At 32.6% G+C, this 26,976-nt stretch overlaps 4 protein-coding genes across 6 annotated transcripts; 2 read left to right on the forward strand and 2 right to left on the reverse strand.

The window, feature by feature from the left end:
* The first annotated feature begins 3,496 nt into the window (after positions 1–3,496).
* Positions 3,497–5,393, forward strand: LOC107959120 (expansin-A4). Its single transcript, XM_016895097.2, has 3 exons — positions 3,497–3,821; positions 4,058–4,376; positions 4,703–5,393. The coding sequence occupies exons 1-3, from the start codon at positions 3,671–3,673 to the stop codon at positions 5,010–5,012; spliced, it is 780 nt and encodes a 259-aa protein (XP_016750586.1). The 5' UTR covers positions 3,497–3,670; the 3' UTR covers positions 5,013–5,393.
* Positions 5,394–14,519: 9,126 nt separating this feature from the next.
* Positions 14,520–16,978, forward strand: LOC107959116 (serine/threonine-protein kinase PCRK1). Its single transcript, XM_016895094.2, has 4 exons — positions 14,520–15,295; positions 15,533–15,799; positions 15,939–16,061; positions 16,237–16,978. Exons 1-4 carry the CDS (start codon positions 14,870–14,872, stop codon positions 16,807–16,809), a joined length of 1,389 nt encoding a protein of 462 aa, XP_016750583.1. The 5' UTR covers positions 14,520–14,869; the 3' UTR covers positions 16,810–16,978.
* A 621-nt stretch (positions 16,979–17,599) lies between these two features.
* LOC107959117 (probable serine/threonine-protein kinase PBL9) lies at positions 17,600–21,550 on the reverse strand. 3 transcript variants are annotated; one of them, XM_041113218.1, is made up of 8 exons: positions 21,117–21,433; positions 20,557–21,014; positions 20,230–20,323; positions 19,338–19,663; positions 18,935–19,070; positions 18,713–18,855; positions 18,469–18,592; positions 17,600–18,354 (listed from the first exon to the last, which is right to left on the reverse strand). In XM_041113218.1, exons 3-8 carry the CDS (start codon positions 20,276–20,278, stop codon positions 17,918–17,920), a joined length of 1,215 nt encoding a protein of 404 aa, XP_040969152.1. In that variant the 5' UTR covers positions 20,279–20,323; positions 20,557–21,014; positions 21,117–21,433; the 3' UTR covers positions 17,600–17,917. The 3 variants fall into 3 exon arrangements, with proteins under 3 accessions (XP_040969152.1, XP_016750584.1, XP_040969153.1); XM_016895095.2 differs by having other exon boundaries at positions 20,557–21,550; XM_041113219.1 differs by having other exon boundaries at positions 20,230–20,331; positions 20,557–21,206.
* A 2,054-nt stretch (positions 21,551–23,604) lies between these two features.
* On the reverse strand, positions 23,605–26,420 carry LOC107959115 (triosephosphate isomerase, cytosolic). Its single transcript, XM_016895093.2, has 9 exons — positions 26,064–26,420; positions 25,701–25,776; positions 25,480–25,603; positions 25,295–25,379; positions 25,025–25,157; positions 24,833–24,927; positions 24,376–24,454; positions 23,989–24,071; positions 23,605–23,869 (listed from the first exon to the last, which is right to left on the reverse strand). Exons 1-9 carry the CDS (start codon positions 26,100–26,102, stop codon positions 23,822–23,824), a joined length of 762 nt encoding a protein of 253 aa, XP_016750582.2. The 5' UTR covers positions 26,103–26,420; the 3' UTR covers positions 23,605–23,821.
* Positions 26,421–26,976: the final 556 nt, after the last annotated feature.

Consider the following 26,976-nt stretch of genomic DNA (forward strand, 5'->3'; position numbering starts at 1 on the left):
CAACATTAACAATGTTATTTAGATTAGAAAAGAGTGTAGGACACATAAATACATCTACGTATGTACTCGTAAAATGGAAAAAAGTACAGCAATCACAATTCTTCAAAATTTCTTTAATGGAATATATATATGTATATAGTAAATGATTTCGAAGTGTTGTTGAATGTTGAAAATATATAGTTTTTTTCTTAAAAGGGAATTTGAAATGTCAACATCTCTCTCTCTCCGTACATTAAATACAGGAACATGAGTAAGGAACAATTCACCAAAACAAATGAAAGGGGAAGGATGAAGAGGGCCAAGGCATTGTTGTTGTTTAATTTGAATACATGCACCGCAACTAATGCAAATGAATTCCAATTGGTCAAATGGCATTGCCACTAATTAACCCAAGACCAAGGGCATATCCCAATTTCCAGCAGCCAAAGCTATCTTAAATAAGAAAAAATATTCGAAGTTATGAATCTGGAAATTGGAAATTGGAAATCAAAGTCAGCTAAAGTGGCATGTTCCCAATACTATATATCCAAAAGTCCCACCTAATCCATCGTGTTAGTTACAACTGTCTCCCATATGACTCGAAGACATGAAAGTAAATTTTATGTAAACAATTTTAAAGGTCAATTTATATGTAGTAATGCCAAAACTAATTTGTTCATTTCCCACTCAACATATATGAAGTACCAACCTCTGACCCTTTCCTTCTTCTTCTTCTTCTTCTTCTTCTTCCCTTAATTATTTAATTAGGTAATATTAATTTGTACGGTCAGACGTAAATTTCCAAATATTAGGTAGGATACCTTCGATGTTTTAAAACGTATGTACACACACACAAAAAATCAATTATTAATAGACATGTATGGTTTTTATTTTGGGAACTTTCTCTATAAATTTTGACTTTGGGGAGGCGAATGAATCAAGAAAAGTAGAATTAGCAAATCCCATAGTGGGGATTAGCGAGTGAGAAGCACGCTCTAATCAGACGCAATAATAACCCTAACATCAGGCCGGGTCTTGCCACTGTTCACGTCGAATCCCTACCATATTTACCCTACATTACGCGGAAAAGTATTATTGATCCACGTCAACGAAGTAATTTTTGAAAAAATAGGATCCTTTGTGGCGCGCACATGGCTGGGAAAATAAAAAATAAAAGCGGAAGCCGACTGCAAGAGTCATGGGATGGGATGTTGTCATGTTTTAGAAATGACTCACCTCACCTCCCAAAAGCTGCACTTCACGCATCCCTTACTTTTCACCCAATTTCATTTGGCCTTACTGACTGTAATTTGTGTACTTGAAACGATTCGATTAGTATTATAATATATAAAAAAATTTAAAAACACAAATACATATATATATTATAAATGTATGAAACAAAACAAACGAAATTTTACATGCTAAAAGTAATTAATATTTCAATTTCTTTAAAGGAGTTAATTAAAAGTCTGTTTTTAATTTTATTTTCCTTTCTATTTGTCAAAAGAAAACAATTTAATTTTTGGTCAAAAACACTATGTTTGGGCCTTTTTTTTTAGTAAGTTAATTCACACGTTCTAATTTTTTTGATATTACTATTATTTGAATTTTAGAGATTTTTATTTATACCACTCTTTCGTATTCAAGATTATTATTAATTGTCTAGAAATTTTTTTATCTTTTTTTATATGATAGATAAAACAACAATATTACATCAAATAAATTGTTCGAAAATATCTCTCGCTTTGCCTTGTTATAGATCCTTAAAACTTCATTTGGAATAGCATCAAAAATCTATAAACTTAACTTCCATGCTAAACTTAACTTGGTCAAATGATCCGCAACTATGTTATCTTCTTCAAGTATATACTTAATTCACCATTATCCTTCAAATCTCAAAACTCATGGGACTCTCTTAAGTATTGTGATACTTAAATCCTCCAACTCATTATCAATAAAAATTTTAACCATATTTAGATTACCGGAATGAATTATGCCCGTTTATTACTTTAAAAAAAATATTAAACATAGCAATACTATAAAAATTGCAGGCGAAGCTTTACGCATTCTTATTTTTAATATTTATTGAAATAACACATTCTTTTTTAATACTTAATCAAAATTACGTTTTCTAAAGTCATAAAAGTACATGACCATTTGAATTGCAAATTACAATAATGACCAAGAATGTTTTAAGAAAAAATAATAATAATTAAGACATGTTGAGTGAATTGAGGTAACTTTCTATTCTCTTTTTTAGCAGACGGATGGATGCCTAAAAAATAATTACTAAATAGAATATTAACAAAATACAGTTGAAATTTGGTCATACTTCACTCTAGCTAATTTGTTCAATAAGCATTCCATCTTTGAATTTTTTTAAAGCAACTTTATAACTAAAAGATTACCAAATTTTATATATACAATTGAATGTTCAAAAAGCATTATGGTATATTAATAATACTAATTTCAAGATAATATTTATTATTTTAATATATTTTAAAATTTTTTAAAATTATTTTTAATCTAAACGAACATGAACCGACAAATGATCAAAATTACGTTGTGAAAAAAAAGAAGGTATTTTGAATATAAATTGCATGGCTAACATGCACGTTGATTAGAAGAAAATAATAGGAATGAATTAATTAAAGGAAAAAGGAATTTATTGAAAAAAACCGATAGCACGGCATTAAGAGCAGGAATCAAGTGTGGGCGGTAGTGGCTCGAGATTTCGTGTAATACGGGCCAATAATTGCGGGATTAAGTGGGTCCCACTCCACACGTTGGATGCTTTGCTTTGCAATGTGTTTTCTAGTTGGGTTACATTAAATATTCGTTTTTTTTTTTTTGTTATCTGAATGGGTCCATCTCATACCCTCCAAATCTTTCTGTCGGGTTCTCAAATCACAGCCGTTCATCACGCTACCCCTTTTTCGTATTTTAGATAGGGTTATTAGTTTATTTAGTATTTAATTTTTTTAAAATTTTGATATTTAAGTTTGATTTTAATATTTAATTTTTTTTAATTTGATACTTGAGGTTTTTTTTCTAAATTAAACATTTAAGTTTATTTTCTATGTTTAAATTGGTATTCAAATATTTTTTCTTAGTTATTTACTTATATTTTTTAACGAATATCTATGTCATATGATTATTGAGCCATATGATGCCTTTTGATTTAGATACTAAATTTAACATTAAAGTTATTTAATTACCAAATTGAAACAAAAAATTAATACTAAATTAAACATTAAAATAAAACTCAAATAACAAATAGCACATTAACCCTTATGGATAGTATAATTAAATAACACCTATTTCCTTATTTTACTTTTAAATCATAAAATAAATAAACTTTAATTTTCATTATTTATAATAACTAATTATAAATAATAAAATATATCAATTTTTTTAATACTACAATTTTTCGTGTTGTAAGTTTAGAAGAAGAAAATTTTGGCGTTACAGGAATTTTTATTTTTATTTTACAAAAGCAACATTAATGATTTGTTTGAAATTTCCAAATAATGGACCCCTCTATCTTACCCTCCTTAGAGGCTTAGACCCTCTCTTTAAGTAGAGCCCCCCTCCCTCCATCTGCCTTAAATCTCTCAAGTCTCAGCCCTATCTTCCTTTTTGTTTATTAGGAAAAAAAGAGTAGAGTTTGAGTAACTGAAGAAGGGAAAAAATGGGTATTGCAGGTGCAGTGTGCATTATTGTGGGTTTTATCTCATCAATGTGGATGGCTGAGGCAAGAATTCCAGGAGTTTACTCCGGTGGGGCATGGCAAAATGCACATGCTACCTTCTACGGCGGCTCTGATGCCTCTGGCACCATGGGTATCTTCCTTTTTCAGCCCCTGTGTTTGCCTTATTTCTTCCCCATTTTCAGATAATGCTTTAAAAGTTTCTGTGTTCATTTTAGCTTTCAAAAAGCGAACCTACATTTATGGCTATAATGAAAAACCCAAATCCTCATTTCACATTTCCTACTTGAAAAAGACTTAAAAGTAGCAACTGAGCTACATTATGACCTTAATTTATCCACTAATTATTTTTTAATAAATGATTTGCAGGAGGAGCTTGTGGATATGGAAACTTGTACAGCCAAGGTTACGGAGTTAACACGGCAGCCTTGAGCACAGCATTGTTCAACAATGGGTTAAGCTGCGGTGCTTGCTTTGAGATAAAGTGCGCAAGTGATCCAAAATGGTGCCATTCCGGAAGCCCTTCCATCTTCATCACGGCAACCAACTTTTGCCCCCCAAACTACGCTCTCCCAAACGACAATGGCGGCTGGTGCAACCCTCCTCGCTCTCACTTTGACCTCGCCATGCCCATGTTCCTTAAGATTGCTGAGTACCGTGCAGGAATCGTTCCTGTTTCTTACCGCCGGTATGTGCTCTGTTTCTTTTTCTCTTGGACCTCACTACATTTGTTTTATTTGTCAAAGTTAACTGATTTCATTAAACAACACCATGCCTACTGCAATGCAATTAATTAATTCCAAACAAGACCAAATGTATGTTTTGACCATGAAATCACAAAAGACAGCAAAGTTTACAAAGTCCGAAGAGTTTAAGGCTCTTTTTCCCAACATTGAAATAAATAAACAAATGTGGTCTTGTCTTGTTGACTAAATGTGTGTTTCACACTTACAATCTGCTCCGCTTTTTATGCTAACATTACTCTCTTTTTTTATATTTTAATAAATTACGTAGGGTGCCATGCCGGAAGAGGGGAGGGATCAGGTTCACTATCAACGGTTTCCGTTACTTCAACTTGGTTTTGATCTCGAACGTGGCGGGTGCAGGGGATCTTGTGAAGGTTAGCGTGAAAGGATCAAGGACTGGTTGGATGAGCATGAGCCGAAACTGGGGTCAGAACTGGCAATCAAACGCCGTTCTTGTTGGTCAGTCACTCTCTTTCAGGGTCACAGGCAGTGACAGGCGCACTTCCACCTCTTGGAACATCGTTCCCGCCCATTGGCAGTTTGGTCAAACATTCACCGGCAAGAATTTCAGAGTTTGATAAATATGTGTTTTATTATTTTTCTTTTTGACGATTTGGAGGAAGGAAGAACCAATTTGCAAAAGAAAAACTTATTAACCCCAAGAGTGAAAAAAACTTTAGCAGTAAAAACGAAAAAAAATACAAGTTCCCCGCCATGATCCATTTCCATTTCTACTTCTTTCCTTTTGGGTTTCGACTTTTTTAACCAGTATTGACCCTTTTAAGTGGTAAAGAGACGAAGGGCAAATATGTAAGGGAAAAAGACTGATACGGCTGCACAAGACTGTAGCCCACAGCCAAAACGTTACCAGTTAGTTTAACGAGGCTATATAATGTTATATACTATTTGCCTTAGTATAGTTGAGTTGAAATATATATAAATGTTTGGTTTGTTTCCTATTTGAATATGTTAGGAAGTAGGGTTTTTTTAAAATATATTTACATAAGTCGAGATATCGTAACTTTCATTATGTTTGACGTCGTATATCTACAAATTCTTATACTCTCCAATTTCTAGTTAGCGCTATAATCCGAAAGTTAATGGCTTTACTGAATACGGAGTGTCGTAGCTTCATTAGCTATGGTCTTATGTAAAATGGAGCAGGGTTTGGATAGAATCATGAAGCACTTTAATGGATATTATTTATGGATTCCCAATTATTGCCACTTTCTTGGGGGAATTTCTTGTTAGTTTCTCAAAGCAAATAGAGCATCTTGCTTTTTGTCATTCAATTATTTAACAACAAAAATATTGCTTTCTCGTTCTTATTAGATTAATGGGAAATTAATGAATTTCCTTTTTCATGTACAACATCTGAAATTTTATGAACTTCAAATTATAATTTATTTATTAAAAATAATTTGGCTCGAATAATAATTATAAAATATAAAAGCCAACATTTTGGAAAGAAATATTTTTGGACTTACTAGAGCAAAAAAAATAAAAAATTCCCTTATTTCATTCAAGTATAAAGGAAAGTTGCAAGGAACATTAAATTTTATTCCTTCAAGCGAAGAAACCTTGCCCAATAATTCCATAATTCATATTCGGAGGTCACATCAGTCAAGTGTCCAATGCATTTGCAAATCTTGGTAGAACCAAAGCTCGAGGACATGGGGTGTGGGCCTACTATATGTATGCCCTAATGGGGTTGGTTGTCTTTCTTAAATGCACCTGTTAGTATATAAAATATGTTGGGTAAAATAATTTATAGGATAAAATACATGAAGACCAGACAAATAGCAAAATACACCCTCCTTCTTGTTGGTTTTGAGTGGAAAAGATCATTGGATTCTCGTCTTTTTAACCTAGAAATAAGGAAGAGAAAATTAACAAGGCAAAGGCTTTGGGTCCTTTTTTCTTCTAAATCTTGGTTTAAGCCTTATTTATGTGGGCTCCCTTTGGTTTAAAATTACTCACATTAATAATTCCTTTAATTATTTGTGCTGTGATAATGAGACGGTAACATGGTTTAATAAAGATAAGAACCTTGCAATTCATTTTTCATCTTACACATTGGTTTACAATACCTAAATTATTGTTTTTTAAAAGAATTTTATATTTAATCTATCATTTTTTAGCAATTTTAAGTTACATTATTTTATCTATTTCTTTTCTTCAATAATATGTAAAGTTCTAATCATTAAAGTTCTAATCATTGGGCCTATGGATACTTTAATTCATACGAAAAATGGGAGTATCATGAATCATTGGCCTGCTAATTTCAGAGCCCAACAACACAACCAATTATAGAAATTGCCTCTCGATCTGAGTTTTCTTTCAAAACTTTTTTTCTTATTATTATCTAAAATGTTTCGTTTTTGCAGATAATATTATCCTTCTAGCATAAAATTTGTTCAGTAAATTCAACGTTGCCTTACTTGAAATTCCATAGTTCAGGTACCATTTACCTTCTACTTGGTATGTACTCAATTCATCTCTGAAACGGCGGTGGTGAGTTGGGACAGCAGCCGGTGTTCTTTCTGTAAGAATAAAGGCAGATGTTTGAACGAAGAGGAGCAAAACAAACTTGAAAGTTAAATAACAAGATAATACTAGCGTAAGTAGTACAACGCGAGAGACAATGTTGAATGTAGTTGAGCTCACCCTTTCTTTGTTTTTACACCTTGAACAAAAGTGAGGAGTGGATACTTGGAATTGTTTTGCCAGCAAAACATAAAATACCTTGAAATTTCCATCATTTTCTGTGAATGAACATTGCTCTGCTACCTTCAGACTGTTTTGTCTTGGCTGCAATTTGGAAGGTGTGTGGTTGACAAAATCTTTCAAACTCTGAAACAAAGAGATTACTTTCCAAATACAACATACATGTATGCTATGCTCAGATTCCATGCATGATCAAGAAATCATGTTTATGTGCTCCAAATGAAAATTTACGGACATGCATTTTCTAAATCTCCTATCTCACTTAATTATCTACAACTATTTAAGCAATTCATGCAAGTAGTATTCAGTGTGTGTACATGTATATCAGTGTTACTTTAGACCTCATGCAACCCTGGCCCTGCATGGTTCTTTCTTTCAGTAACTGATGGGATATATTTCTTTCTAGCTTGAAGATGGAACTACGACAAGTGACCCAATGTTTTACGCATGCTACATTAACAAGGCAAGACCAAAAAAATAGTAATATATCCTAAGAAAAGGAAGAATATAACATATACTTAAAAAGTGATTAAAACCATTCGGGCAACCTTTAATTCTTCATTAATTTTGCCTTCCTTATACCTGTTCCTTCTTCATCCCATCCCGTTTCATATGCTGCATTAATTACTTCAAATTGCCCTTTCATTATGCTGTGTATCTTTTGCTCCAGCACTTGTTTAGCATCAAGCCAAGCTCAATGATTTGAGTGTGAGATTCTCCCGACATAGGAAGTAAATTAAAAAGTGGATCCACTTTCTTAATTAGTACTACTGATGAATATAAGGATAGAAAATAAACCTTATGCTAGCTCGTGTCAATCTTAAGATGCTTTAATTTCCTCCAAGGTTGCCCCTCTCATAATGTACGTAGGAAAGATGGCAAAATCAAAATAATGAAAAATGACAGAGCGACCTTGGAGCAAAAGAATGACATATTATACATATACCCATCAACTTTTCATGCTAAAGCATTCTTGTCTCAGCCTCAGATTGTAGCGTAATTGGTGTATTTATTATGATACGCTGTTAATGCAACTACCATATCAACTACAAATAATACAGGGCAGAGGGGCGATCTTAGTGGCAGAAAAGCAAGCAAGCTACACAATGGGAAATAGGGTGCTGGCAAGACAATAAATAAGGCAGGGCCTGGTTTCTGTCATTATAAGAGAAATGGAAAGGATGGCCCAATAAACCAAGCCTAATGAAGAAATTATGAGCCCAACTAGGGGCCTGGATTATAAGATTTTGAAAATGATACAGATCCCCTAAGTTGAATCCCCCATAATTAGAAGGGATAAGGAGTGGGCTTATATTACACACCTCAAGCTGCTCCTTGCTAATGATGTTCTTCTTCCCTTTGTGTGAAGTTACCGGCTAACTGATTCACCATATATTCAAACATAATTTAGCTTCATCAAATCACTACCTTTCATCCATATAAAACTCACATTTACAAATCACGCAACTTTTATTGAAATAAATGTAAAATTAAAAGGTTTCCAACAATTGATTGAGCTCCCACTTTAGGTGAAATCGAATTATTATAAATGTCCCTTGCAACTATTATTAGTATATTCACGTCTCACACTTTTTCTTTTGTTTTATTTTCACAATTATTATTATTAATTAATTATATTTTGTTATAAAATAAATGATAAAGAGATCAAAAGAGAACGTATTTTTTATTGATCAATAAAGATGTTACTTCAAAATCTATATTTATAGACATAGAAAGTATAAATGAAATAAAAATTTACTTTTAATGACTACTATGATCTTAAAATACATCAAACTTATCTTGATCTTAATTCTCAATTGACAAAAATATAATTTACATGATAAATTTTAATGATTTTTTAACTAGTGTTAGACAAAAACTTATTAAAATTAAGTAAATTATTATTTATAAAAAATAATGTTATATTAATGTATCAAAATACAAGACTTATCTAAAACTCGATTCAAGGGCTTTGCTTGTTTAAAAAAAAATAATTATTGTTTGCTTAAACAGCGGACCCATCGTTCCTCACATCAACATAATTCTTGCTTGCGGAATTCGTTTTTCATTACAATCATTTCCAATTAACTGTCCTACTTAATGAATTTTGAGACATGTCGTTCCAACAAATGTGAATCACAAGCTGCCGACTAAAAAAAAATTTATCTGAAAAATAAAATTTCAAACTTGGTTCCTACAATAGTGATGTATGTATTTCTCGTTGAATTTCTACAAAATAAAAAAAATGTTGTGATTATAAAATCTAATTATTAAATTAAAATAGTCAAACAAGTTAGATTTTGGTGAAAATTGGCAATTTTTTCTATCAAAAACATCTAAAAATTGAGCCCAAATTTCCAATAAATAAAAATTAAAAATATTTAAAATTCATTATGTTAAGCTAGAATTATTTGAATTAATCAAAAAATTACAACGATTTTCAAATGGATTAAACACAGTTCAAAAAGTTAGGTAAAAAAGATCAAATTCCAATTACATAAAAAAAGAAAAATAACAGAGAAACACCGGCATTTTAAGTTTAGTAAATTAGCTGTGCGGCATCCTAATTTTTAATTCCAAAAACACAAGTTTAGTAAATTAATGAGTTTTCATTATGGTTTTATATTTAGTATACTGCTATTAATAATATGATTTTAATTATTAAACCTCAAAAAATGGTCTTCAATAAAAAATTAGGCCTGTTTAAAATATAGATCAAAATTTAGTTTGAACATTTAAGGTCCAAGTCTGGTCTGGTGAATCCATTTTTAAGTTAGTTATTTTTTATGTTATATAATTTATAACACATGAAAATTAAATTTGTTGTAGTATATAATACTAGTATTATAACGTAAACATTAAAAATTGTTAAAGGTATCTATATATAAAAATAAAAATAATATAAATATATATTTAAATTTTTTTAAAAATAATCTGGGATGGATTTAAAATAAGTTTGGTTTAGCCATTTACAAATATTGAAGGGTTTGGACAAAATTTTAAACCGGACTTAGACAAACATAAAATGTGTTAATACCGAATTAAATCCATAAATACCTCTATATAGATGTGAACCCTTCATAATTGCATAATATTAACTATATAGTACCTAATTAAGGTTTTTATTTGATATATTATTTGTGTATGAATCTATTAAATTACTTGTTTTAGGGTCATTTTAGATGATCATTTAACTCTAGTATGATGTGTTTAAATTTTTTTCTTAAGTTACAATAATTAATTTTACTGACACTACTATTTTTACGCTAATATCTCTTTGAATATATATATATATATATATATATGCATTAAATAAAATCTGTCTACTTGTGATAATTAAAAGATCATAGAAATCAAATTAGGGCAGCGAAAGTGGTTGAATGCAATTGCCAAAATAGTCATAGACATTTACTTTAGTGACACAGAACCCAATCAAGGTGGAACACATGTAATTTGTTCAAAGAGAGGACAAAAGAAAACCATGTTTTCACATTAGCTATGTTCGGGTTTGACTCCTTCAATTTACTTCTTTTACAAATATTAAAATATTTAGTCACATTCATTCAATTTATGAATAGTTTTTTTACTAATAAATTAAAAGCTAACAAGTCCCAAACAATAACTTACACAATTTAATCCAAGCTTTCCATGTTCAACGCTTAGCTTCTTCTTCTTCTTCTTCTTCTTCTTTTTATTTTTCTTGTTGAATATTTTTATTTGCTAAAAAATTTAAAGTGTTGAAAGTATAAATTTGGGTGAAAATGACGTAAAAAAGTAACAGTTTGATCATCAAGAAGCTACAAGAACAAAAAATTTGTTATACACAAATTTTCAATTTTTCTTTTCTTTTTAACATGGTACAGGGGATTGAGTTTAAAATACTACTTTCAACAACTTTTAGTGACGGTATCCATCAACCCTCGTAATTTCTTTTGGTCTTTCTACCATTAGTGGTCAAAGTAAATTGGAATTTCGATCGAGTTCATTTTAAAGTTTAGAAAGGAAAAAGAAAAATAAAAAGGAAAATTTTCTCATAAGCAAGAACAGAGATTTTTTATTAGAAAATTTATTTTTATTTATCTCAGATTTTTTATAGATATTTGCTTTTGGTTATTAATGTTTCTATTAATAGTAGTTTCGAGAAATTTCATTTTTTATAGGAATATTTTTTGAGAATAATTATCATTTGAAACAACACTATGTTGAGAATGCTTTAGAGCTAACCTTGAAAGATTAGTAGGATTCATGGGTTGTCTCACTTTTAGAATGTCTTAGAGAACATAATTTAAAGACTTAGGTAAGGATATTGTTAAGTTGAGTTCTTTAGAATACAAGTGCTTTTTCTTTTACCTCTTTATTGAACAAACAGTGTGTTTGCACTTAAGACCATTGTTGCCAAAATATTTTATGTGAGTGTAACATTGTGTAACTATCATTATACCTAGCATCTTTATAACTTACCTTCCATTGTCCACATTCAAGTCATCTCTCCCACTTCCATTATCCACTATTTTTGCATTTATTTTCTTATGGTAACTTTTTCCTAAAGTTTATTAATAGAGAGTTAAACGTTTAATTTACCACATTTTTTAATTATTTGGCAAATTCAAGTACGATAAAATTTATCTTTGCAACTCTCTTAATATTATTTCTACAACCATTGTATTTTTCACTTTCATCACCAACACTTATCACTATACTTGTTTTCTAAAATCTATTCCAATCTTCTTTTTCACCGTCTCTTCGCAAAATCTTGTTTCACTATAGTATAACACCTTTCCACCCTAACGCAATTAACTTAACACACTTTTTTATGGGTTTTGGTGGGGTGATATGGACAACGAACACAAATTAACAAGGAAAAAAAAAGTGGAGGCATGGGATTTAAAGACTTTTAAGACTTTAATAGGACATTTCTAGGGTTTTTCTAAAAATTGACCTAAAATTCTTTATTAATTACGAAAATAATCTATTTATAAAATTATATACGTAAATGATCCGTTTTGAATAGTGAACCTCATTGCTGTTATTCTCAGTAGTAGCACCACCCTTCATAATAGGCCAATCATTGGTAGGTTTTAAAAATTATATTTTTTTGGGTGTCGTCGTTGCCATTGGTGGTATTGAATTGAAGTGTGATTATACAAAACGTTCAGGGACCTAATGAAGCAATTATCCTTTTAGATTGGATGAAAAATGGGTGGCACCCACTTGCGACACCTGATTAATCTTTAAAATTTTTCATTTACTTACATGTTAAGTTTGTCTCCTTTCAGATCAAATTTAAATAGTTCTTAAAAATATAAAAAAAGCAAAAACAAATTCTTCTCTCTTTTTTTTAATTTTTTAAAAAATAAACTTAAAAACTATATAAAATTCTTATTCAAATTTAAGATATATTTGGGTAATTTGAATATGAATTTTATATAGTCTTTTAAGTTTATTGTTTTTAAAAAAATAAAAAAAATGAGAAGAATATTTTTTTTTCTTATATTTTTTAAGGGTTATTCAAATAAACCAAAAGTTTAAAAGGATTTAATTGGTTGAGCCAGCATTTAAGGCACCACCCTTTTTTGCATCTAATTTAAAAAAAATAATTTATTCATTAGTTTCATGAACGTTTTATATAATTACACTTCAGTTTGGTATCAACAATGACAACAAAGATATCAAAATTTACTATTTAAGTTCATGATTTTAAAAATGACTCATTTTTATAATATATAAAAACTTTTGAATCAATTTAAAAAAAAAGCCACACTTCTAGCTAAAAATGTGGAGAGTCATAAAAACTTGGATGCCCCAAGGGCAAGTCTTATGAAAGGAATCTATTTTAAGGGCTTGGAATAGTGTCAAAGAGGGGATTTCGCTTATTAAATGGGTTCTCGATGGAATGCTAGAAATGGAAACCTAATCTCTATTTGGGTGGATAAAATATAAATGGATCCCATCTCTTCCTAGTTTTCAGGTATCCTCTCCCCTCCCTCGAATCATGATGTTCTTTTGGTTAAAACATTTATTTGACAATGACGAGAGGGGATTCTGCTATGAAACTCTCTCTTAAATTCCTTCAAGATTCAAGCTGTTAAACAAATCCTAATTAGACCCTTTTTTGTTTTTTTTTAAATTCAAGAGAATTTTAGTGGGAATTAGGGGATAATGGTTCAATTCCATCAATTTTTTAAAATTTTTTAACCATCTATCATAATTTGATACAGTTGGATTCAATTTTTTATTTTTCATATTAATTTTTTTATTTTAAAATTTTAGATTTATTTTAATAAAATAAGTTTTATTTTATAACTTTTAACTATTATTTGACAATATAAAAATTTTCATTAATAATTCTAAAAAAGTATTTCAAAAAATTTACAATTACTTTCATTATTTTAAATATAAATTTTTTATTTTTATATCACAAAAATTAAAATTTATTGTAAAATAAATAAAATAAAATTCAACTAAATTTCGAATAATTATCATTTTTAGACTTATATTTCATAAATCTTCAAACCATCTCCAATCGAATTGATTTTGGATTTTTTTGAAGTATCGAAATAGTTAAAAGAATAGTTGAGCTATCAAAATTAAAAAAAAAAAAGAATAATTAAGAGTGAGCAAAACTCAAATTGATTTTAAAAATTGAAAAAATAAATTCAAATATTGAATTAATCGAATCAAGTTATTCAAATTATTATAGTTAACTCGAATAAATAATTTGAGTTTTGAGTTCAAATCGAGTTGAATTTTACAAATTGAATAAAAAATTAGTGTAAATACCTTTTTGGTCCCTGGCAAGTTTGAAAATGAACAAATTGATCTCTCTCAACAAAAATTAAAAAAATCAAAATAGTTTTCAAAAATTCAAAATATTTATAAAATTTTCAAATGTTATATTTTAAAAAAAATATAAACATTTCCAAAAATTCTAAAGATATATAAAGAAAGTTTAAAAATAAAAAATTTTAGAAATAATAATTTTAGGACCTAAATAAGTTGATTAATGATTAAGTTTATCAGTATTTTTTTATTTTAATTTAAAAAACTTTCAAATATATATTGTTTCAAATTTACGTGGTCCAAAATGATATTGATTATATTTAATTCAACATATTTAATTTTTTAATCTAATGTAAATATTTTACTTGATTCAATTCAATTCAATTCGACTAAACTCAAATTTTATTTTACCTCACTCAATTTTAAAAAAAATTCAAATTAAATTTAAATAATATAATAAAATTTATTTACTCAAAAATTTTTCGCTCAATTTCACCCTATTATAATAAATACCCACTGCTAAAAATAATACAAAGGATAGATAAATCGTGACTTCAAAAGAAAGAAGTCAAACTCCAAAAACAACACTATAAATCCCAAACAAACTCCTTTAGGACTTTCAAGCAACGAAAGCTTCAATGGACAATGGGACCGTTCCCTCTCGTACTGTCTGATTCTTACAGCTCTCTGCATCTCCTGGTCTCATCCCCACACTCTGCCATCGCCCTCGTGATCTCTTCCACTTTGGTTTCTTATTAATCCATGCCTAAACAACAACATCCTTAACTTCCCGAAGAAGAACACAAACCCAACCCAAAAGATTCAAACTTCCATACTATCTGCTCATCAACTCCCGCCCCTCCCATTTCACCCCATAAAATTTCTCTTCTTGCTCTTTCGTTTCCCAAACTCTACATCTCTTATAGTTATGAAGTGTTTTCATTTCACTAACGGGGAGAGGCGAGACGGGGGAGACGATGGCGGCGGCGGCGGTGCCGTTTCTAGGGTGTCGTCGAAGGTAACGTGGACGAGGTCATTTAGCGTGGCGTCAAGCAGCGTCGGCACGAGTCGTTCTGAGTTCGACTCCGAGTCGACCAGGGACTTGGCCTCTGACTACTCGGCAGTGGGTGGTTTCTACGAGTTTCTGACTCAGCGTCGAGCTAACGATCTGCGGGTGTTCTCATTCGCCGAGCTGAAATCAGCTACCCGCGGGTTCAGTAGAGCTCTTTTGATCGGTGAAGGTGGGTTTGGGTGCGTTTTCAGAGGTGTCGTTAAGGTTCCTGATGAAGCAAACGACGGTCGTGATTCAAAGCTAGATGTCGCCATCAAACAACTAAATCGTCACGGTTTCCAGGCATAGTTCCATCCCTTTCCATTTCACATATTATTATCTGGTTGAAATGTACAACTTTTTGGTGTGTTCAAATTAATTGCAAAACAAAGTGTATAATCCGTAATTATGAGATGCTTAATCTTGCTTATGAACTGCATAACAATGTAGTTGTACAAATTAAGTAGGTCGAATCATTAAAATTTGTTATTATCAGATTATGAATCATAGTTTTATTTGTTCTGCTTTGCTAGTATTCAGGGGCATAAAGAATGGATCAATGAAGTGAGATTTCTAGGTGTAGTTAAGCACCCGAATCTTGTAAAATTAGTGGGATACTGTGCAGAGGATGATGAGAGAGGGATTCAGAGACTTTTAGTCTATGAACTTATGCGCAATAAAAGCTTGGAAGATCATCTCTTATCTCGTATGCATGCACCATTGCCATTGCCATGGTTGATAAGATTGAAAATTGCTCAAGATGCTGCCCGGGGCTTGGCTTACCTGCATGAAGAAATGGATTTCCAGGTATACTGTTTTAAGGACAAGCAAATTCATTTTCATTCATATATTGTTTAATTCATTGGTTTTGACAATATGCCTGTTTTTGCTATAATTTTGCTTTTATCATATTCTTAATTTGCGTTTCCCTTCATGATTTCTGCAGCTAATATTTCGAGATTTTAAGACATCGAATATTCTACTAGACGAGGACTTCAATGCGAAGCTCTCAGACTTTGGGTTGGCTAGACAAGGACCTTTGGAAGGATTTGGCCATGTTTCTACATCAGTAAGATATTCCCTTTGTCTATAAATCCGTAATACTCTTTTTCGATGTCATGATAACGTTTTAGTTGTTTATGCCCCAGAACTAAAGTGGCAAACTATCATGCTGAGATGCCTTTTTAGGTTGGATCGATTGATTTTTTAATTGTTTATTTTGCTGTTTTGGACATGTTTATAAGGTTGTTGGCACGGTAGGTTATGCTGCCCCTGAGTATGTGCAAACTGGTAGGCTAACCGCTAAGAGTGATGTTTGGAGCTTCGGGGTGGTTCTATATGAGCTCATCACCGGAAGGCGAACACTAGAAAGAAATCTACCTCGAAGTGAGCAGAAACTCCTGGAATGGGTGAAACCTTATATATCCGATTCAAAGAAATTTCACCTTATCATAGACCCTCGCCTTGAAGGACAGTATTGCATAAAATCTGCTCAGAAGCTAGCATCGTTGGCAAACAAATGTCTAATGAAAAACCCCAAGTCCCGTCCTAAAATGAGCGAAGTGGTTGAGATGCTAGGCAACATCATTAGTGGGACATCGACTCAAGATGAAGGTATCTCTCAATCAATGAGTGAAAGTGACGATGTAAAGGAAGAAACCAGAGTGGAGGTCAAGGTCGAGGCCGAGTCTACCAAGCAAGGGCACAATTACCTGAAGAAGGTTCTGGATATCAGAGAAATAATGAGCTTAAGAAACAGATCAATTGGGAAGTTAGATTGGAGAAATTGGACACCTGGGCTGGTGAGGACTTGGTAAACGAGGAGCTTGCAGCTTGCAACTGAGAAAGAAATAGATAAGCCCTTTCATACTGTTGAATGAATGCATTCCCATAGTCAAATACATAGTAGCATGAATATATTGATACTGTTTTTATTCCTTTCTAACTCCATATCACTGTGTAATGAATGCATTTCCGTTTGTCAAATACGTAGCACGGATTAGTCAATCGATTACGTTTTCTTAGCAATAGACTTTTCGAGATTTTGGCATCACGGCACAACAGCTTATACAGAAATTTGAAATGGTCTAATGAAGATTCTCCAATAAATTTTCTAATAATAATAAAAGAACACCAGTCTATGCTGGCTATACACATGTTTTGACAGATGAAATCTTCGTAGGACCAGTATGTATATTACACCTATATTTTGCTCCAGCTGATGTCTAATCCAACAAATTACCTAAAACAGCTAAAAGCCTTAACTCACAAGCCAATGGAAAGCAATACTTTTTATTAAATTGAACTTTTCCCAACGACTCCTGTTTAATTTTAACACAAATTCCTGTTTAATTTTAGACCAAGTTTATATGGTCATCATCCAGAATGACCTTTCTTCTTTTCTTTTTTCGTACTTTTTTTTCATGGCCTACTTTTGAGGCCTTTGAGTAAACTTTTTTCCATTTCATAAAAGGAATCAAAAGCCAATGATTTCCAGTCAAAACATTGCATACTCTGCTATTCAAATGCTCTCTTTATCATTCTCAGAAAGCCACAATTAACACATCAGTACACCGAGAATTGACAGATTCATCCGGAAAAAAGATATATACATATATATAATTATAATTATAAATCACTAAACCTGGTTGTGGTCATACATAAGCAATCACACCCTTTTTCTAAGTTGGCTCATAATTGTTACAAACAACACTTGATCATCTCTAAAGATATACAGCATTGCACACATTCCCCTTGTTATGGGTTAGATCTTGCGATTTTGTCAGATTGGTTTTCATTACACTAGCTAAAATGACTACTGTCCAGTCACGGAGGCTGACAAAAGAAATGGATAGCTGAGCTGTAAAGATCCACCTGAATATACCTCAAAAGAAAGCAGCTTTCATGGTGCGGACTTTGCTATTATCAGGCATAAAGAGGGGAAGCAGATGGCCGAGGGTATGCAGCAGTGCTCCTTCCATTGTTAGTATCACCAGTACTTCGCCTGCGTATCCGGGGTTTGCTGCTAATGTTGTTTGGATTGCTTCCACATTCACCAGAATCCTGGAGCTGCTCCAATGCTGTTACGACCTCGTTCATTCTCGGTCTGAATTTGGCTTCAGCAGACAAGCATCGCAAAGCAAGGGTTGCGGCCTTGAAGGCAGCTTCCATTGAATACTGGCGTTCAAGACGGTTATCTAGGACACGGAATATTTTGCGTTTGTTGGCCAGGTATGGTTTGGCCCATTCCACCAGGTTGTGTTCTCCGGATGGTCGATTCTTGTCAACTGCTCTGCGCCCAGATAACATCTCCAGCAGCACAACTCCGAAACTATAGACATCACTCCTAGCAGTCAAATGACCTACGTTGGAGCAAAAATAATGAATAAGTACTAGAAGCACTGAACGTCTACCAAATCCAACAAAGACCAGTAGGCAAACTAAATAGAGCACTTCTAAGTGATATTAGTAAGTACCTGTGGCTAAATACTCAGGAGCAGCATATCCATAGGTTCCCATGACCCTGGTAGAAACATGGCTCTTATCACCTGTTGGCCCATCCTTGGCCAACCCAAAATCAGAAAGCTTTGCATTGTAGTTCTGCGGTGACATCAGAGTAAGAGGTTCTCAAAGGAGTCGATGATGGACAGTTTTTGGAGAAAATCATCAAATGAAACAATGGAAGGAGCACACAGAATGTTGGCCTAACAAGTCACATACCGAATCAAGCAAGACATTGGAAGTCTTGAAGTCTCGATAGATCACTTTTGTTTCAGCACTGTGAAGAAAGGCTAGCCCCTTTGCTGCACCAAGAGCAACCTTCATCCGAAGGCTCCATGAAAGAGGCTGGAAATACGTACCTCCTGGTACAGATAATTAAATGTTATGATAAAAAGAAGAACCATCCAATTTCAGCAGAAAAATGGCAGAGAAAGAACTTACTTCTGAATAAATGATTCTCCAAGCTGCCACGAGGCATGAATTCATACACCAAAAGACGGTGTTCATCCTCTAAGCAATATCCAATCAATTTCACAAGATGAGGATGATAAAGCTGTCCCAGATAATTCACCTCCGCCTATAAGGATAAAAAAAAAAAGGAGTAAATCTCTGCAGTAATGCACTTTGATTACAAAGCATCATTTTAAAACTTTTTAACCATTAGCAAGGCCAACATGATGAAAATAAATCAATAAGCTCCCAGATAAACATCTTAAAGCAAGCAAGTGAATCTAAAATGTCCGAGGAAACTACAAAATATTAGCTGTCACCGTAACTATAACCTGAACCTTAAGCTTAAGGCTTCCTTTAATCTGAAAAAACAATGAGGTGAACGTTGACTCACCAACCACTCCCTATGACCTTGGAACCCTTCCTGGTTAAGCCTTTTCACAGCAATAACCGTCCCAGTTCCAGGCTTGGAAGCAGCTAATGAATTCTCATCGATCCAAGCCTTAAACACCGAGCCAAAACCGCCTTCTCCGAGCACACTGTCAGGACGAAAATTCCTAGTGGCCATTTTGAGATCGGCGAAACTGAAACTCTTCAAATTGGGGGACTGTAAGATCTCACCCTCACTGCGGGGAGTCAAAGGTGCTGAAAATGATGAAGCTTTGCTGCTTGTACTACTCGTATCTTTCCCATCACTGCTAACATACTTCGAACTCAGCCCTGTTCAAAGATGTAATGCAGGCATTAGTTAATCCAGACAAATCTAATTTTTGAAGTAGAATTCCCACGCTCCTGTCAAACTCATTCTTCTATTATTTCAAAGCAAACAAAAATGTTAACCAAAATAAAATAAACCAGGATAGAATTTAACTATAGCACCCTATGCTCAAAAACGGCAAATTTTAGTTTTCTAGAGAAAACTAATGAATATAGTTTCTAAGGCGGATTAATCATATATTAACAACAATCCAAAATGTGGCACTCTCAGTCTCAGGGTCCCAAATCAAGCCAGACAAAGAGAAAATGTATGTTTGGTTGCCAAGAAAACTATCAGAAGAAAATTTTTTACTGGAACCGAGACTTTCTAGATTGCAGCTTAGAAGTTCAAACCATCCGACAAAACCAGACCCGGCCACCACCCAGAACCCCAAAAGAGGAAACAACATAAAACGAATGCCAAAAAAGTCGGAAAGGAAAACATCAAAGTACTTAAGTAACCCAATCTAAAGTCCAAAGCAAGTAAAAATAAGAGAATGGTGCAAGGATGTTTTAGAAACTCAAACTACCTGTGTTGCTTGGACTCTCATTAATTCTGGCACTTAAGCAAATCCCCATCAGATCAAGTCCTGGAAATAAAAACCACGCTCTTCAACTCTTCTTCTGTAGATCTCAAAACACATAAAAAATTGAATTTTTGGGTTATAAGAGACCAGAATTCAACGATGAAATGAAGCAGATCTACGTTTAATAACCAAAACTTATCCCTGCTATCAAACAAAGCACCCCAAAACGATCACTTTTCATTACAACATCAAGTTGTCATACTCTTTAAAAAAAATGAACAAGAAGATTAAAAATAAGCTAAGCCACCCAAAAAAGATGAAAAGGCACACCTTTTTCTGTGTAAACCAACCCAACCCAACCCAACACCGAAGCAGATTAAAGCAGGAAGGGTTTTCAGAGGAAGGGAATTGTCGAAGTTGGAGTGAAAGCTTGAATATTTTTCTTGGATAGTAATAATGGGAACTAGGCAAGTAGAGAGTGAACAATGAACATGATGATGGGTTGCAAGTTTTTGAGGAAGGTGCGAAGAATTGCATTAATGGCGGGCTGGTCCCTCCTTTTTAAGCGTAGACTATTATAGTAGTATATATCTATCTGTAAAGCTTGTATATAGAGTCAAGGCAGAGAAGAGAAGATAAGCCTGTCACAGCACTCCCGTCATTTGTCAGCCGTTGGATTGTTGCTATGATAGTGGCTTTAGCTTCTCTCCCAGAGCTTTCATTCACCAGATGGCTTCTTCTTCTATCCAGTAGCTTTCAACGTACTGACTGTGTGTCCTCAACCTAAACTATTCAACAAAAAAAAATAAAACCCTGTTTTCTCATTTTCTTTATTAAATGGATAATATAATCGGATTGGACATTGGATGGGCAATTTTAAAATATCCTACATTCTTCAACTTGCTTCTTTTGGCTATATTGATCTTTAGATCGTCTTTTGCCCCCGCTGAAAGGATTTTTTTCTTGTTCGCATCTATTTAACTACACAGGGCATAACCAACCATTAAACTGAAGTTAAGACCTGGACGGATGACTATATATATATTTTTAGAAATATAATTTTAATATAACAAGGCCATGACATCAAATGATTTATCAGCTGACATTACTGGTTCTTGAATATTTGGCTATGAATCTTTTCATATGCATATTGTAGTTTGAATTGTGTTTGCATTTTGTATTAATATTTTAAATATTGAACTAAATATATAAAATTCAAATACTCCAAAGAAAATAAAAATAAAAAAATGTAAAAGGGGTATTGTTTTTGTAGCCTGTGACATAAATTAATTCCTGGAAACTCCGGATGAGCAAAATCATGGATGCATCAATCATTTCATTTTGTTGTTGTTGGGTACTATATTGATGATAACTTCATACTGCAGGAACTCACTTAACCTGAGCTTCTTCTTCACCTGCCTCGAAACTTCAGAGCTTTGGACACTTATTCTTTGAATATTCCGAATTTGCATAAAGGACGATACGTTAAATGACAAAACATCGAGTCATTGCTTCGCAACTTTGCCAATAAGAACAAGATATTCAAAACAAAGAAATAAATAAAAAGTCAGTTGCTTTGCAAGCCCCAATTGATTGCATTATTTCTTTACTTAAACAAATCATTTCTATATTTATATTTTTGGATAATTATAAGTAAAATGGATAGAAAAATGATAACCTAAAAGAATGAGCTCTGAAAAAGCATACACAACATATGGACGGTGAGTAAACGTATAAGGCTTTTGTGGATTAACAAATCTAGGGTATTTTTTTATATTTTAAAATAAACCATTTCAGTATGAGAGAAAATGTTATTATACTACCGGTCTTAAACGCTATTATTACATGAAAGATTCACCAACTTTTTTTTATTAAGCTTTAAATCACGGATATAAAATATTTAATGTGTTAAAATTTTTTCCCGGGATTTGGTAAATCTCGGAAACCAAACATACCGTGACAGCTTTCTAACCAAACAGCTTTTGCTTTCTTCAAGTAATGCCCAAATGACGTGTGATCTTACTTCTGAATTTGCTTCAGCAGATGACAGCCGTTTGATTGAAAGACCTTATTTGGTCATTTTTCTTTTGACTCCTTTTTGTTACGGACCCAACAACTCTTAGCTGTGAATTGATTAGACTGTTTTGACCTTTTGATCAAATGTGGGACCCTTTCCCCAAATTCTTAGCTTCACTTCACTAGGCTCGGCTTTAAAGGGGCTCTCCACTTTCGTTACTGAGCCGTGAGCCGAATCGTTGCTTCGAGAACCTTGGTTAGTTGGTTTGAGAGTTAATTAATTTAGTGGTGTTTTTTTTTTTAATAGTGACATCTATTACAGTGTGGTTGAAATAAAATGAAACATTACTTATATCGTCTAAATTTAAATTAACAAATACCTATTTTTCATTTGTCCTTTTCCAAAAAGGGCGACGTAAAAGGGTCGGAGTTTATACCCTAAAACCAAATAAATTAACAATCAGAACTTTATTTAAGAAACCAAAATAATTGCCTCTATATTAATAATCAGTTTTCGTTTTGAGCTCATGAAATTAAATAATGTTATTATAACTTAGGCGGTTCGATTGTGTGGATTATTATAAATAAAGATATAAATAATATTATCTGCTATTAATTAAATATTAGATCTTGGCCCAAAAATATATATTAGTTTAATAGACCAATTCAATTAGAATTGGGGAAAAATCTAATTAGAATTATAAATTTAAAAAATTATAATATAATTTATCAAGTATTTTCATATAATTTTATTATTTTTAAATAAACTAAAACAAAAAAAAATTCATTTTTAGAAATTGAAATATAATTTTAGAGTAAACAATTAATTTTCCCTCCTTGCCCTCTATTCGCCTCTAAATATTTACACGACTGGACCAAATCGGGATGGAACCAAATTTCGGAAAAATTAGTCCATTCATCGTTTTTGCCATTAAGTTTGGGTTAAAAGGGGGTCATAATTTGGCAATTACACCCAGAGCCGAAAATAATTTTTAATTGACTGTACGGAAGAGATGTACTTTGGTTTTTTCTGATCATAAATTTCCTCAAGTAATCAACCACAATAATTCATAGGGATATTTGACAACTTTCCACGGCTTTACGGAGTCAAAAGTTAACCCCATAAACGGCATACAGATAAAACTTATAGCGACACAACTATAAAGTAAGAGAAAAAATTATGCATTTTTATAAAAATGAATGATGCCATCACCAGATATTTTATATTTATAGCTATTGATTAAAAATTATATAAATTCAACAATAATGTATATTTCATTAACCAGATTTTTTCCTTAATAGACAAAGCCTTAACATGCATCCGTGAATGAAAATAGGCAATTCAAATGCAAAGATCAAAGATTAGAGCAATAGCAATTTGTGAGGTAAATTCAGGGAAAGTCCGAAATGAGGATCAATGCCTCAACCACCGCAAAAAAAAAACACATAGTTAAATTTGGCTTATTACATCGGGAAATTTTCAACAGACATTAGGTTCCAAGGAAAGATCTCAACTACAAAAATTAAAGTTTCCCAGAAGGTTGTTTCTGTTTCACCTTTAATTCCTGCTTTTCAACTTCTAATTCTTTTTCACCATCGCGGCCTTGATGATATCAACAAACTCGGGCTGATGGAGGAAACGTAAAGAAAAAAATTGGCAGTTAAGAATCACTGCAGCTTGCAGATGAGAATGCATTGCATAAAATGAACCACCAGAGGCACAAGGAAAGAAAGAAAATCACTAACCTTTAGGGAAGCTCCACCAACCAAAAAGCCATCAACATCGGGTTGTGCGGCCAATTCCTTGCAGTTTGCTCCATTTACGGAACCTACATAGTATTTGTATTCGATGCCAAATCAGATTTTCTGGTTTAGGGCTTGATTTAGTGACCCTTTACCCCGGAATTGAAAGTTGAAACTAAAAATGTTTGGAGAGGTCAAGCAAAGTTCTAGATTAGTTTCAAGAACAGCATTTGGAGACAGAAGAATCCAATATGAATAGTTTGATCTAATTAGTTCAGTTAGGATGGATGCATCTAGATTATCCACTTTCAGAGCAGCAGTTAACAACCACCATTGTATCATGGTTTTACATGCTACCAAGGATCACGGTAGAGGAATAAGTAAAAATACCTCCATATATAATTCTAGTTGATGCAGCAATGTCACCGCCAACATTCTCATGAAGCCATTTCCTCAACTCGCAATGAACCTGGACATACAATCGCACATTTCTAAGTAAAACAAAGGAGGATAGGATTTCTTTAGGAACAAATTAAAAGCAATGCTTAGAGATGCAAAAACAAGCTTAGATGCATGATATTGAAATTCATGAAGATAGGTTGCCCTAAAACAGTAACGCAATCACACATTTGTAAGTAAAATAAAAGAGGATATGATTTCTCTAGAACGAGTTAAAATGCAACGCTTAGATGGAAACACGAGCTTAGATAAATGATTTTTGACAAGGATAGATTGCAGACCTGAAACAGTTATATAATATCACTCAACATTCATGGGAGGACAAAACAAATGAAATGCAAAAGTGAAAACTCCTATCACATTATATAGGCATACAACTCAAACTTACTTCCTGAGCCTGAGCAGGGGTTGCAACTTTCCCTGTTCCAATGGCCCAAACAGGTTCATAAGCCAAAACAACATTGTCCCAATTTGTTACTTTTCCTGCAAAAGACAGATAACAGTTAGAAAAAGATATATCAAAAAAGAAGAAAATAAAACAAATAATTACTTTGGGTCTTTATATTTTAAATGCGAGTACCAGCAATTGCTTTGGTTTGTGCAGCAACAACAGCCATGGTAGAGCCAGATTCTCGCTCTTCAAGAGTCTCCCCAATGCAGGCAATAACCTTCAAGCCTTGAGAAAGTGCATACGCTACTTTGTCTCCAACAAACTGCAGAAACAAGCATTCGGATAAACAAATGGACATGAAGTAATAACAAAGGCAAAGACTTGATTCATTCAAGAAACAACAAAAAAAAGCCCTGAATTTCGTCGACAATAACAACAACCTAACCATATTATTTTTACCTCATTGGACTCATTCAAGAGAGCCCTTCTTTCAGAGTGACCGATGATAACCCATGGAATGCTCAGATTAACAAGCATCTCAGCACTGTTCAAAGAGAAGAACATGATGTTAACAGCCAAATACACAACCGATAGCAGATCAAAATCATGAGCTGTAAAAAAAAGAGCAAATGATAAAACGATACCTAATTTCTCCGGTAAAAGCACCACCTTTGCGAACCCAACAGTTCTGAGCAGCAACATGGAAATCAGACCGCAACAGACTTTTCACAAAGGTAAGGAAAACAAATGGAGGGCTCACAACAACCTCTGTCACAACATAAATTTGAATTTGGTAAATCTTTCAACTTAATTTAAAGTATGACGTGTAATGAAGCAAATTTTGGACTAAATAAAAGAAACTAACCCACAACATCCTCAGAAGGAACTTCAGCTTCATTCAATGTTGTAATGATCTTTTTAACCTCCTCAGTTGTCCCATTCTGCAACCAGATCAAATCTCGAAATCATTAAATTTTCTTTAGTAAATTGTTATTTACTTGTAAATATGCAGTGACCACAACTGTTTACTAAATCAGATCTTAAAACTTAAGGGCTGTTCGAGACTACAGATCAGCTTAGTTTTTCAAAATGAAATAAGATCTAATAAACGTTTTCAGAAATCGAAAATTAATCAATAAAGAAATAGATCACTAAATGAAGAACACAGCACGAGATCAAAAACATAGATCAATTGATTTTGGATAAAAATAACAGATGAAAAACATACGCATTTCCAGTTGCCACCGACAAAGAATTTCCGAGCCATGAAATTTTTGTTTTTTGACTTTTCTTCTCCGATGAAAACGAGAACTAAGAGAATCAATAAATAAAACACTGCAAAAAGCTCACTGTGTAATAAGAGTGGACGACAGTAACCGTGGGCTGTCGCCCAAGGTAATTATAATGGTAAAGCTTTCTTGTAATTACTATAATGCCATTTTCATTTCCCCAAATGTGGTAAATTTAAATCCCTAGTTTTACGAATCACTTGACCTAAAAGCTCTTAACTTTTGCTTAAATCACCTGTCTCAGGAGTCAGGACATCCTTTTATTATTAATCTACCATTTGACTGAAATAATGAATGTCTTCCGTGACAGAGTCAGGATTTTCTTTTAGCTACAATTAAATTATATATTTTTATATCATAAAAATAAATTTTAATAATTTTAATAATCTATATTTTTATAATTTTTAAATTATTAAATTAAATTTTGCCAAAGTACAATCTTAACATTACTAATATAAATTTTTATAAATTATAAAAAATTTAAATGAATTTTTTTTTTATTTTAAGAGAGTCGGAGCCTTGCCAACCCTCTTAGGCTCCGTCACTAAATGTGAACTCAACTTAGATCAATTTTAACATTTAAAATATTAAATTTTATTATTTTGCTAGCAAAAAAAAAAGTTACGATTGTCTTTAATTAAAATAATCAATTAAGTCTTTGTTAAACGATTTTCGTTATTGGTCACGTTAACCATTAAAATAAATTAATAGATCAATCAAATGGTGACACGTGGTAGTTATTGCTTTAATCTAATATTTTCCCAATAAAATGATTAAAAATCAGAAAAATTATAGAATAATCAGAAAATTCGAAAAATGATAAAAATATTAAAAATATTAAAAATATAATAT

Source organism: Gossypium hirsutum, chromosome A05, assembly GCF_007990345.1.
Source record: "Gossypium hirsutum isolate 1008001.06 chromosome A05, Gossypium_hirsutum_v2.1, whole genome shotgun sequence".
Classification (NCBI taxonomy): domain Eukaryota; kingdom Viridiplantae; phylum Streptophyta; class Magnoliopsida; order Malvales; family Malvaceae; genus Gossypium; species Gossypium hirsutum.